At 33.1% G+C, this 13,929-nt stretch overlaps 1 protein-coding gene across 1 annotated transcript in view; it reads right to left on the bottom strand.

Moving 5' to 3' along the window:
* Window positions 1-12,239, bottom strand: part of rftn1b (raftlin, lipid raft linker 1b) — a 134,264-nt gene extending 122,025 nt beyond the window's left edge. The window contains exons 1-2 of the mRNA XM_073846978.1: window positions 12,095-12,239; window positions 7,791-7,793 (exon numbers count right to left, since the gene is read on the bottom strand). Coding sequence (XP_073703079.1) covers window positions 7,791-7,793; window positions 12,095-12,239 — 148 coding nt within the window. The remainder of the gene's footprint in view (window positions 1-7,790; window positions 7,794-12,094) is intronic.
* Between the last annotated feature and the right edge of the window lie 1,690 nt (window positions 12,240-13,929).

The raw sequence follows: 13,929 nt of genomic DNA, 5'->3' as shown, positions 1-13,929 counted from the left end.
CACAGAACCAGAGAATGTCTGACGGAATTTATGGTCGCGGGTCAGTCGTCATCATGTTAAGCCCGCCCACCGACTCGTGATTGGCCCGGTACATCTTGGATTTTTCTAAATCTGAAGTGAATTGAGAGTAACTAGACTGCCCTTGGAAGCAAATGTAATTTGCTGCCGCTAGGGGCGCGTCTAGATTCTAGGCTAACACAATATTTATGTAAAACTTAATTTAAAATCATATTAAAATTTATAAAAGAATAAGGGAGCATATTAAATGTTATTGTGTTTTAAATGAGTAAAACAATTCTTACTGACGAATGGGCAAAACCTAGAATAGTGGCAACTTTTTTAAATCAAGAATTGCAACTAATTAGTATTTGGGGTAATAATAATTTGTCTTTTAATATGTCTTAAATAGATTTTTGTTGTAAATACGCCTGACAGGATTGTTACACTGAATGACATTTTAGTGTAAATTAGGGAAAAAGTATGATATTTATTTTTTTGCTCAGAAAGACAAAAAAAATGCAATTAAATAAACAGAAAACTTTTTAATATTTAAAAAAAATAAAATAATTTAAAGCAGTATTACACTTAAACACGTTTTCGTCTTTGACCCATATACTGATTTTTTCATTAATGTGTAACATTATTTTTTTAAACAAATCATGAGCTCTAAAAGACTTTCAGAATTTTAACAACTCTCTTTTTTGTTAGACCATCTACAAATGTTAAATCTTAAAATAAAATGTTATGGTTACCAATGCATATTTCTTTTAAAAAAATGCAGTGATTAAAATATGGTTTATTTATAGTTATTATTAAAATTTCAATGTACTGTCATCATAAAATAACTTCATTATTTTATATATATATATATATATATATATATATATATATGTGTGTGTGTGTGTGTGTGTGTGTGTGTGTGTGTGTGTGTGTGTGTGTGTGTGTGTGTGTGTGTGTGTGTGTGTGTGAAATATATAATGAAATAATTGATGTAGCCTTTCAGATAATGACCAGCTGGTTGCAAATGTATCCTTCTGTGTTTGCTGTCCTGTGACATGGTTACACTACACTGCTTTCAAATTAGTGGACAAAAATTTATGAATATTAAATTAAAATGCATCATCATAGATTCATTATTTTACATATATTTTCAGATCTGCACAAGTACTTGGCACACACACTCAGTAAACACTAAACAGCAATAGCATTCAAACACTGAGCTCATTAATTCCAAGAACAAGCTTTTGTTTGCAATGTCATTTCTCTTTTTCTTTTTCATTTCATTTGACATCACTCAAAATTGAAACTTTCAGATGATGCATATCTTCATTTTCGGTTCATATCAGCCTGCTTTTCACATATAAGCCTGCTTATCAACATATTTCCACTCATGGTGGTACACAGTGCTAGGCGAGAAAAGGCAAGAAAAAAGTAATTGAAACTTGAAAAGGAGGCTTTAAAAAAAATAAACATTTTTATGTTCTGTTTTTGTGATTTCTTAGTTTATTCCAGAAGCCAAAGAGACACCTACAAGATCAAGGTCAGATGAAGTCACAAAACAAAATTGAATCGAGTAGCTGCAGATGCTGGCTGGGATCTAAAGGAAGTGGTACGAATGAACAGTTTTTTCCATGACCTTTGAATAATGTGACCGGACACAGCAGGTAGTGGTTTCTTGCAAGTTTACTTGCAAGAATGTGTTAACTTCATTTCAAAGGGGAGGATATATATAAATATACACATAACGCATATATATATATAGTTTCATTCTCTCTCTAATTCCAAGTTTTCTTAAGTTTATAGTCAAACCAAAAATTATTCTAATATATATATATATATATATATATATATATATTTTTTTTTTTTTTTTTTTTTTTGCTAGTGGGTGCAGGACACTATAGTTAATTTATGTAAGTGAAGATGGCAAAATAAAGTAAATTGTGACATAATACACCCAAAAATTCTTCATACAGTGGACTACCAGTAAAATGTAAAAAAATTGGGACCAAAAATTTGATTTGACACACTGACCTGTTTTGTTACATATCTTTCTATCGAAGTTATCTGACATTATCTGGAACTTCTCGTATCTCAAATCATTTGATTCAGAGCGGGTTCGCGAATCATTTGATTCAGATCAGAACTTCTCATGTTGTGAATAATTTGATTCAGTTCGGGACTTCAGAGTGAGTTCGCAAATCATTTGATTCAGATCGGAAGTTCTCATATTGTGAATCATTTGATTCAGTTCGGGACTTCGGAGCAAGTTCGCAAAACATTTGATTTATATTGGAACTTCTCGTATCGCAAATTATTTGATTCAGAGTGGGTTCACGAATCATTTGATTCAGATCGGAACTTCTCGAATTGTGAATAATTTGATTCAGTTCGGGACTTCGGAGCGAGTTCGCAAATCATTTGATTCAGATCGGAAGTTCTCATATTGTGAATTATTTGATTCAGTTCGGGACTTCAGAGCGAGTTCGCAAATCATTTGATTTAGATTGAAACTTCTCGTATTGTGAATCATTTGAGTCATTTCGGGAATTTGATTCAGTTCAGAACTTCCGAGCAAGTTCGCAAAACATTTGATTTATATCGGAACTTCTCGTATTTTGAATCATTTGATTCATTTCGGGCATTTGGAGCGGGTTCGCGAATCATTTGATTTAGATCGGAACTTCTCGAATTGTGAATAATTTGATTCAGTTCGGGACTTCGGAGCGAGTTCGCAAATCATTTGATTCAGAGCGGGTTTGGGAATCATTTGATTCAGATCAGAACTTCTCGAATTGTGAATAATTTGATTCAGTTTGGGACTTCGGAGCGAGTTCTCAAATCATTTGATTTAGATTGAAACTTCTCGTATCGCATTGATTTGTCATTACCATAGTTTAACTATAGTAACCATGTGTTTTATTAGTATATTTTTATTTATCTGTTTATCTTTTTTTTTTTTTTGAAAGATTAGACATTGTTTCATAAATGAGATCTCTGATTGAAGTCCTTGAAAATCAAAAAAGTTGTGTTTTAAAAGTCCTTGCAAGTCCTGGAATTTAATTTAAAAGTGTCTGTATGAACGCTGGAAGACATTTTCAATGAGATTATGCACAGAGCTAGTGCAAGACGAAGAATAAAAGAATATACATTTATTTTTTAGAAAATGACAGATTGTTTCAGGAAAGAACCTTTTGAAGTTGCACTGAAACTGCAGTTTGGACCTTTAACCCGTTGGCCACCATTGAAGTCCACTACATGGAGAAAAATCCTGGAATGTTTTCCTCAAAAAGCCTTAATTCTTTTCGACTGAAGAACGAAAGACATGAACATCTTGGATGACATGGGGGTGAGTAAATTACCAAGAAAAATGTTTATTCTGGAAGTGAGCTAATTTTTTAAATGTGCATATCAAAGGTTTTTGCACACAAGCCTTAGAGCGGACAGACATGGACTAAAATACAAAAAAGTTTTATTTATTTATTTTTGTCTGTCTTTCAAAATAAGATGAGAGAAAACAAGCTCCTCGGTTAAATCTTTGTTGTTTACCCCGCCGCTGGAAACATGATGATTGCATTTGAACGGAATCAATACTGCCGGGTCTGAAGCGAATGCGATGCTGATGTGAGATGATTGGCTTGTGAAAGTTCAATGTGCTTCTTTAGCGCAGAAGGCCGAACAGATGCTGTGATGTAAAGCAGACGCTCGGGGCTGAGGGCAAACGTTCACACGCTAGCGCCGTGAAGCAAACCAGCTTTATCAAGCCACCGGCAGGCAGATCGATGCAGAGGCAACCTATTCTCCCTCATAGTGACAAAGTGGAGATGTGTACCAATAAATGGGCTTTACTTTGACATTATACTGAGGCATAAGCCATTTAGACGACAGCGGCCTGACACGGGAAAGATGTTGAGCAGAGTAAGATGAATTTCTTCCCCTTCAAGCAGCTATAATCTGAAACAAACTGCAGCGAGCAGAGCTTTGACACTGACTCTGTCGAAACAGAGGAAGGAACTTTGCAGAGATCTGCACTTCCTGTTGACGAGAGCGCTGTCGGCACACGCTCGCTTCTGACAACACAGAAAAACACAACTGATTTTTACATGTGTAACCACAACAGTGTAAAGAAGCAAAGGAAGACTCTGCTGTCCTGTTGGTTTCTTTAAAGCATTAGAAGCACAAATCCCATGGGGGTTTGTATTGAAAATGATCAGATAATAAACTGTTATCTAACATAAAATTCACTAGCATGAAAACAGTGGTAATATTGGCCTGCTTGACTGTGTCCAACAATTAATTTAAAGGTGCCATAGAATGGAAAACTGTATTTACCTTGGCATAGTTGAATAATAACAGTTCAGTACATGGACATGACATACCATGAGTCTCAAACACCACCATTTCCTCCTTCTTATATAAATCTGGTGTTTGCAAAAGACCACCGAAAAATTGGTCAATTCCAACATAACACCGACTATTACGCAATAGTCCCGATCGTTAATAGTTACGCCCCCAACATTTGCATCGCCCAATCATCATTAATGTCAGTACATCAGTAAAATAAGGCAAGCCACTGAAGGGACCATAGGGAAGGGACATGGTTAGCTTAATGCTAGCGCTAGCCTTTACATAAGATTTTACTTACCACATAAACAGAGAGATGAGTGCACTGATGATGGCCAATGATTTACAGATCCTGAGAATCACTAAAGCATCAAAACTTGTGTGCTGCAGTATAACGTTACACAGAGCACATGCGATCACAGTAGTGAGAGAAAAAAATGTTGCGGATTCAAAATGGCAGATTCAACAAACCTAAAACCGGCTAGAGTTAAATAAATGAATCTGCCGTAATTAAATATATATATTTCCTCTATGTGTTTCCTTACAGCTGTGTGAGCGAGCAGCTCTGTGAGACAGCCAATCAGAGCAGAGCTCCTCATTATTATGCAGGAACGTTCCAAATAAGGCAATAACAGAGCATTTCATTCTAGGGACAAATCCTAGGGTTGTAAATGGACCTGTAAAAACGTTTCTGCAGATTTTTTGCAATTTAAAATATTGTTTCAATGCATTCTATGGCACCTTTAATATAAAAAAAAACACGCTCATAATTTGGTCATTAAAAATTTTGAAACTGCACAGAACTGGTATTTTGTCCATAAGTAACTTTTTTAAAGGTAAAACCCCTTAATGATGGGTTTGTTCATGGATTGCTTGTGGATTATTGTGATGTTTTTATCAGCTGTTTGGACTCATTCTGACGGCACCCATTCACTCCAAAGGATCCATTGGTGAGCAAGTGATGCAAATGTTATCCCATCTACATTTTGGATGGCCTGAGGGTGAGTCAGTTTTTTTTCTTATTTGTGAAAAGTGCTATCTATGTCTGTTTACATTGTACTGTTAAATTAAATTGCTTCACATATCAGAACTGTACGTTTAATGCACATTGAGCTCTTCTTTAGATGTTCACCGGAAATCCTTTAGAAAGATTAAAGGAGACTTTTAAAAGAGAAAGCCTGCTGGTCAGGTGCTCTTAAGACATCAAGAAAAAAAAATCACAAATAGTCTTGAAACCTGATCAAAGCGTTGTGGCTTAGCTGTTGACATTTCATGCGTGTATTTATAGTGTAAGAACACAACTGCCAGTATCATTTACATTAGACTGCCATAGTTCTGCTTCTGGATGCTGATTGGTTAATACATTTTGACAGAATGTGGTAAATAAGTTCATTTTTTTCCACCGCCAATAAAAATACCCTAGTAAAAAAGTAATATACTGTATATTCTACAAGTTAAAATTTTTTGAACAGGAAGATTTTTAATGTTTTTTAAAGGATTCTCTTCTGCTCACCAAGGCTGCATTTATTTGATCCAAAGTTCAGCAAAAACTGTAAAATTTTGAACCATGTTTACTATTTAAAAGAACTGTTTTCTATTGGAATGTATTTTAAAATGTAATTTATTCCTGTGGTCAAAGATACATTTTCAGCATTATTGTCACATTATCCTTCAGAAATCATGCTAATATGCTTTTTTTCATTATTATTATCAATATTTAAAACAGTTTTTCATGATTCTTTGATTTTGATGATTAACACATTTAAAATGTTACAAAAGATTCTACTGTTTTTCACATTGTAATAGTAATAATGTTTTTTGAGCAGCAAATCAGAATATTAGAATGATTTCTGGAGGATCATGTGACTGGAGTAATAATGCTAAAAATACAGCTTTGAAATCACGGGAATAAATTACATTTTAAAATATATTTAAATAGAAAGCAGTTGTTTTAAATAATAAAATTATTTCAAAATTTCTGTTTTTGCTGTACTTTGGATGAAATAAATACAGTTTTGGTGAGAAATCTCACTGTTCAAAAACAGTTGACTGGTGGTGTATTTAAAATACATTTATTTCATACTAAGTATAGTTTAAATCTGTTAACATATTTACAGACATATCACTTGAGAATTATGGATAATTCAACTTTATTTGCAGTACTACTTGTGCACAATGCACATTTCTTAATGTTAAGCCTAAAATGTGTTTTAATGTCAGTATTGATGAGGATTGTATGATCTTTAAATAATATAGGTCTTTAATTGCAAGATATTTAAAGTGTACATTAAGTATACTTGTAGTAGTTCCACTTTAGCACAATCAAATCTACTTCAATAGTATACATTTAGTTAGGCTTTAGCACTACTTCTGCACAATTAAAGTGCATAACGTACAAAATTAGTTTTAGTTTAGCAAACTTTTAAGTTTACCAGTTTAGTTTACTTCAGTTGCAGGGTATTTTTATGAAATAAATAATGCATAAATATGTAAATGTATTTGTAGTATGCTTAGCATAAAATACATGTATTTCAAATACACTTTAGTATATTTATTTTTCACTAGGATCATTGCAAAAAGCTAAACCATTTTTTGCTATTCAGAGTCAGAATGACTTTTTTAAAAATATATATACTTAAAAAAAAATTTATTGAATAAGTATGAAATATAAAGCAACAAAGTTTTTAACATTGATAATAATCAGAAATGTTTCTTGAGCAGCAAATCAAATCAGCATATTAGAATGATTTCTGAAGGATCGTGACTGGAGTAATGATGCAAAAAATGTAGCTTTGACATCACAGGAATAAATTATATTATAAAATATATTCACATCGAAAAAAGCTATTTTAGATTGTAAAAAATATTTCACAATTTTACAGTTTTTCTTCTGTTTTTGATCAACTAAATGCAGCTTTGGTGAGCACAAGTCACTTTTAAATGGTAGCGTATATTTCATTTCCCTTAAAGCATAATCCTCTGGATGAAAAGGTTTTTCATTCTTTGTCTCCATGTAAAAGTAAAAGCTATCCCGGTAGAAGGACTTTGCATTGTCAGCGTCTCTATCGACTTTAACCGAATAGCCCATTTGATCTTTATTGCAGGTCCATCTCGCTGAAGAGCTAAAGGAATCGATGCGTCCACATCAGAGAGAATATAATAGAGGTTCACCTGCCTTTGTGCCGAAACCCTTAACCTGACAACAGCAGAGAGCCTCCATTTCACAGGCTGAGGTTTGAACTATGGCTCTCCGGCAGGGTGCGGGGTCCGGGGCCCGAACTCATCAGCGCCGTGGCAGTCGTCCACGCGGCGAAGATGAAATGAAGGAAGGTAATGTGGGGAAGCAAATGGCTGTGAATTCTCCTCTGAATGTGACTCCCGCGGCGACCCTCCGACTCAATTTTCACGCCGCTTGGCTGCAGAATAAAAGCAGCGGTCCCTGCATCCACCTGCTCTAATCCCCTACACAACTACAGCTCCTTTAACTGCCCTCGCTTTTCCTTTCAGCTGCTTTGCAAAAAAAGCCCTCTCGTATTATTGACTGACAGCTTGAATAAAGGTATTAGGTGTCATTGCATTTTAATAATCTGCCTCGCTCGCTGATTATATCAGGGTGGTGAGCGTGATTTGGAGGCCGGCGTGTGGCCGGGAAGCCGTCCGTAAGTGTGTTTTCTATTCCTCTTCCTCTTGACATTTTAAACATTTGAAATCACATTTGAGGGAAATCAAAAACGTGCAAGGCATCTTAAGCACCACGCTGGCGTATTTCCTGTGATGGGTTTTTCGCCACGCAACTTATTACGAGGCTCATTCGCTTGCATCGCAGGGTGTTTCTTTGTACGCCAGGATTCGGGAAAAATGGATTTAGACAAAATCGGCAACAAACACAGAGTGCTAATTTGGTCTAATTGGAGTCTTATCCCAGAAAATTGTGTTTTTCCTCAGAGATTTCTCTTTAATATCTCAGAAGGACATTTTTTTGATGATCAAAATGTTCCTGTCTGAACTAGGATGAAAATTCATATGATTTCAGGTGAATATCAGTCATTTCTGCTTAAATGCTTTTGGAAAAAATTAAATAGACAGCAATGATACATAAAGCAGTGTTATTTAAATAGTTTTAGTAAATTCTAATATAGTTTTTATTAATATTTTGAAGTAATTTTTTTAGTTACATTAGCCACATTTAAATGCAGACTCAAAACTCATCTGTTCAGTTGTGCATTTATTGAATGAGCGCTGTGCTACGTCCGAACAGATTGCATTATTTTATGTATAATCATTTTACTGTGCTAATTAAATCAATTTTTTAAATCATCTTAAATGTTCTTAAATTCTCTGTTTTTATTGTTGTGATTATTATTTTAAATTTTTATGATTTTTATGCTATTATTATTTTAATTCCTTTTATGTACAACTCTTTGAATTGCCATTGTGTATGAAATGTGCTATATAAATAAACTTGCCTTGCCTTGCCTAATTGTAGTTAAAGTTTAAGTATTTTTTTTAATTAGCTATTGTTTTTTATGCCAGTTTTATTTGTAGTAATTTTTTATTAAGTTTTAATTTAATTTAATTTAGTTATCCATGACATTAAGTTTTATAGCACTTTAAATGAGTCTGAATGGAAATGATAAATATTTGATTTCATAATAAAAAATCTCTGACTTTTGACTGCAGGTTCTTCAAATATAAAGTGGATAAAAAGTATTTATCAAATAAAAACTGGAAAACTGCAAAGGTTTGGTTGACAAATTTGAGATTCATAATGTTGTTTTGCTATTTTTATTAGCTTTTTTTTTAAGTTTTAGCATTTTTTTTGAATTTTTTTTTTTTTATTTATTTTTTTTAGTTATCCATGACATTAAGTATTATAGCTCTTTAAAATGAATCTGAATAGCAAATAATTGTTATTTTGGAGAAGTTTGAAATATATATTTATATATATATATATATATACACACACACACACACACACACACATACACACATATATATATATATATATATATATATATATATATATATAATTTTTTTTTTTTTTTTTTTTTTTTTTTCATAATAAACAAATCTCTGACTTTTGACTGCAGGTTCTTCAAATCTGAAGACGAGACAGATCCGGGGATCCTTGAGAAGTTAAATCAGTGGAAAACTGCAAAAGTTTGGTTAAAAAAAATTGAGATTCATAAGGTAAATATCAGCCATTTTTCCTTAAATGCTTTAGAAAAATTTTAAATAGACACCAATGATGCATAAAGCAGTGCTATTTTAGTGGCATTTACATACTATTATAGTTTATATTAATATTTTGAATTATTTGTTTTATATATTTTCATTTTAATCATAGTTAAAGTTTTAGTAATTTAGATGTGTTTTTGCCATTTTTATTATTTTATTTTCATTATTAATTTTTATGCCTATTTAATGTTTTTTTTTTAAATAATTTTATCTTTAGTTATTTTAGTGCATCAAGTTAAAAGAAACTGTTGAAATGGTAACATTGGTAGCTCTGACTTCTGACTGCAGGTTCTTTAAATCGGACAACTTTGGAGATTTTGTCTGAAACTAAAATAGATGCATGAGATTTGAGTTAAATCTGAAAAGCAGAAGACTTGTGCAAAAGTCTGGGTGAGAAAATTGAGACATTGTGTGTAATTTTCCTATTTGGTATGATTAGAGCAGTCAATTAAGTTAATAGCATAGCTTGCTTGGTGCCTCGTCTTCTACGCAGTTGCAACATCTGGTACATGTCACAATATCACCACAACATCTTAAGATAGATTGATGGGTCAGATCTCTAAAATAGATACGCCAGTTTGTGAAAGAAAGCAATGGTGCAGGTTGACCATGAACACATAAATTTGATTAAGGCGATTAACAAATGTGCAGTCTAATGTTTCCACCCGCGTGGCGTCAAGGAACATTAAGCTAGCCGAGGCAGTCTTGCATGAGGAAGTTTATTGTCTTCGCCTTGTAGATGAGACATTTGCTGCTCATTCCTCCCCCTCCTTTAAAGTGCTTTGCAACTCCTCCTTTATGAATAGCAATATATTTGCAATAATAGAGTAGAGGCAGCGCAGAGAAATGAAGCGTAGTGGGGGAAGTGTGAGATATGGGCCAATACTGCTAAACATAACAGAGTTCTCGTATGCCTTGCTCGCTGCAGTGCACATATTCACCCATCATGCCAAACTCAAGGACATATAGAGCAATCGCATAGCTAGGCCGATCTATTATAGTTATTACCATAACAGCGCTGAAAAACTGTAATTTCAGTTGTCAGTCATCTAGAAAGTTGATTTGGTCCAGGTACTTTGCACTAACATGGTCACACGCCAGGGTTTCAGAGGTGATCTCAACAATGTCTCAAACTGTGCTCAGGTTTGCAATCAGACTTCAAAAGATTTCAATATAAACTCAAACACTTTTCATCAAGTTCTACTGTAATGTCCACAAAACAATATTCCACAGTCTTGCTGTAGTCTAATGGTGGTGTTTTTCTTTCTCTTTTCTTTTCTGGAGAAACATCTAAGACTTGACTAAATTTGAACTAAGGATTGTGGAAACAGGATGTAGAACTGCAATTCACTTTCAATGTCAGGGAAATCAGTTTAGCAGTCATTTTAACTAGAAAAGAAAGTTTTATCAACGCAACGGATGATGGATGGATGGATGGATAGATAGATGGCAGATATATTGAACGATAAATTAATAGATAGAAGGATGGATAGATAGATGGCAGATAGAAGAATAAATATATATCGAATGATGGATGAATAGATGATAGATAGATAGATAAATATAATATAGATAGATAGATAGATAGATAGATAGATAGATAGATAGAAGAATTGATAGATAGATAGATAGATAGATAGATAGATAGATAGATAGATAGATAGATAGATAGATAGACAGATGAATAGATAGATGGATGGATAGATTGAGAGAGAGTTTTGAGGGTTTATATCTGTCTAGATCATGGATGAATGGATAGATAGATGAATGTGGTAAGATCCCATTGTAGAGGAGCAAATACCAGCAACCCTGTTTGTTTAGTGCTAGACAAAGTGAAACTAGGAATTTCTCAAGAGAAGGAAGTAGGGAAAGCTGTATTTTTGTGGGTTTACGCCCACCCAGAGAGAGATTGACCTCGGCATTCATCTGAATCCTCCTTACAGGATTATTCTGATCTGTGGGCTAAGATGTCAGCGAGACTTCTGGCTCACACTACATCTTAACACCCTCCCTCCCTCCTTCCCAGCCCAAGCTGAGCTCGACTCGTGAGAAATAACAACACTGACAGCTATATTTAGCCAAGGCCCTCTGGATCTTCCCCCATTAGCCACCTCACAGCCTGCGGGCTCCAACATCTCACCGGCAGCCGACTCACAGATCACAGACACCTCGCCGCGCACCTGAGCCTCCACACAGGAACACGTCGACTGCTGGAAAGACAGGTACAGTCTGTCGGGTAGCGCGCGCTGCAGAATTACCAGGCAGCTGTGATTCACAGAGAGAATTCTGGGAGGATTTGGGGTTTGTCATTTGCAAGTGTCATCACTTCGGGGATTTGCGGAGCAGCAAAGAATCGGGGGACGTTTCTTGGAGAATCTGGTTTGATTTCTCCTTTCAAAAGTTCCTTGCAGATTATCCTTACCTCGACATTTCTAACTCTGCTGATCGTCTCTTTCAAAAGTCGCTCGATATCAGAGCCAGTTCACCACAGAAATGAAATTGAGTGACAGCTTACCATCTTTCCCCACCAGGAAGTCCACGTGATGGTACGTGTAGGCGACCCCGACCTTGGTCTCCACCTGCGGCCTCTTGAGGGTGGAGTAAATCTTTCCCGGGCTGTTGTCTTCCGTCTGACGCAACTTCCTCAACCCGCAGCCCATTTCTGCCGATCGAGTGTGCACTTAAGCCTGGGATGAAAGAGACACGGTCAGAAAGACAAAGAGCTTTAAACAATGTCTTCAGCATTCACAACAACACCGCTGTAGATGCATCAGAGCTGACCTGCAATTCAAAGACTGCAGGCAATCTTAAAAACAAAGATTCTAAAAGGGGTTTTTCAGCAATGCCACTAAAAAAAAAAAAATTCTGGGTTCCATAGAGCCTTTCAGTGAGTTCTTCTTAAAATAAGTTTTTTAATCATCTAAAGAAACTTTTTCCACAATAAAGAACCTTTTGTGCAATGGAAAGGTTCCATAGATGTTAAAGTTTCTTTATGGAATTGTAAAAGTGTAATCTTTGCACATTTGGAATACAAGAATTACCTGCTATATTTGACAAAAAATGTGTAAATGTATGTCACTCAATCTGACCTTCCAGTAGTACACAAAATGTTATTTAAAAGGCAACATATCTTGGATTTAAAATGAAATGTAAAGAAACTGCTAATTAAAAAATAATAAAAACAAAAACATTGAAATAAAAAAGTAGTGCTGTCAAACAATTAATTGCGATTAATCTCATTCAAAAAAAGTTTTCATATGTGTGTATACTGTGTATATTTATTTTGTATATATAAATACACACACACACACACACACACACACACACACACACACACACACACACACACACACACACACATGCAGTATATATTTTTATTTACATGTATATGATGATTTATATTATATATAAGTATATTTAATATATAAACAATTTTTTATGTATACATGCATGTGTGTGTATTTTTATATAAAAACATAATAAATATACACAGTATACACACATTTTATTTTGGATGTAAATAATTGTGATTAATCGTTGACAGCACTTAAAAATACATTAATTTATAAACTGAAATAATTCATGCCAATAAAATAAAAAACTAAAATAATATGTATTTAGTAATTAAATATTAAATAATTTATTTTCTATTAAATTAGTACAATAAATTAGTACAATTAGCACTTATTATTAATATTAGTACTCTGGTCATTATTATAAATAATGTAATAAATTTAATATAAATTAATCATAATTTTGTATTTATATTTTAAATAATAAATAGCTTTTTGATCAATTTGTTATTTTAATAATAACAATAATTTTCAATAATTTATTATTATTATTATTACTACTATGGCCATTATTATCACTATTAATATTCATGTAATAACAATTTTAATATAAATTAATAATAATTATAATATATTTATAATGATTAAAAAATACACATTTTAAAAGAATAAATTAGATTATAAAAAATAATGATTATTATAGTTGTGGTAATTAGTATATTATTATTTTTATTAATAATATAATTGTCATTATATATTAATATATTTATTTAATTATTTATGTAATGATGTATTTATAAATCAAATAATAAATTACTTAAATTATAAATCAAATAATTTGTAGTTAGTAATATTATTACTGTAATCATTATTATCAATATTAATATTTATGTACTAATAATTTTAATATAAATTAATAATAATTATAATACATTTATAATGACAAAAATATTAAGAATAATAAAAAAAATAATAAATTGGATTATAAAAAATGATAATGATCATTGTTGTTGTTAATTTGTATATCACTATTATTATTATTACTAATAATATAATT

The sequence above is a fragment of the Garra rufa genome, chromosome 9 (assembly GCF_049309525.1).
Source record: "Garra rufa chromosome 9, GarRuf1.0, whole genome shotgun sequence".
NCBI classification, from domain to species: Eukaryota; Metazoa; Chordata; class Actinopteri; order Cypriniformes; family Cyprinidae; genus Garra; species Garra rufa.
Note: the sequence above shows the minus strand (reverse complement) of the source record. Positions and strands in the feature narration are given on the sequence as shown.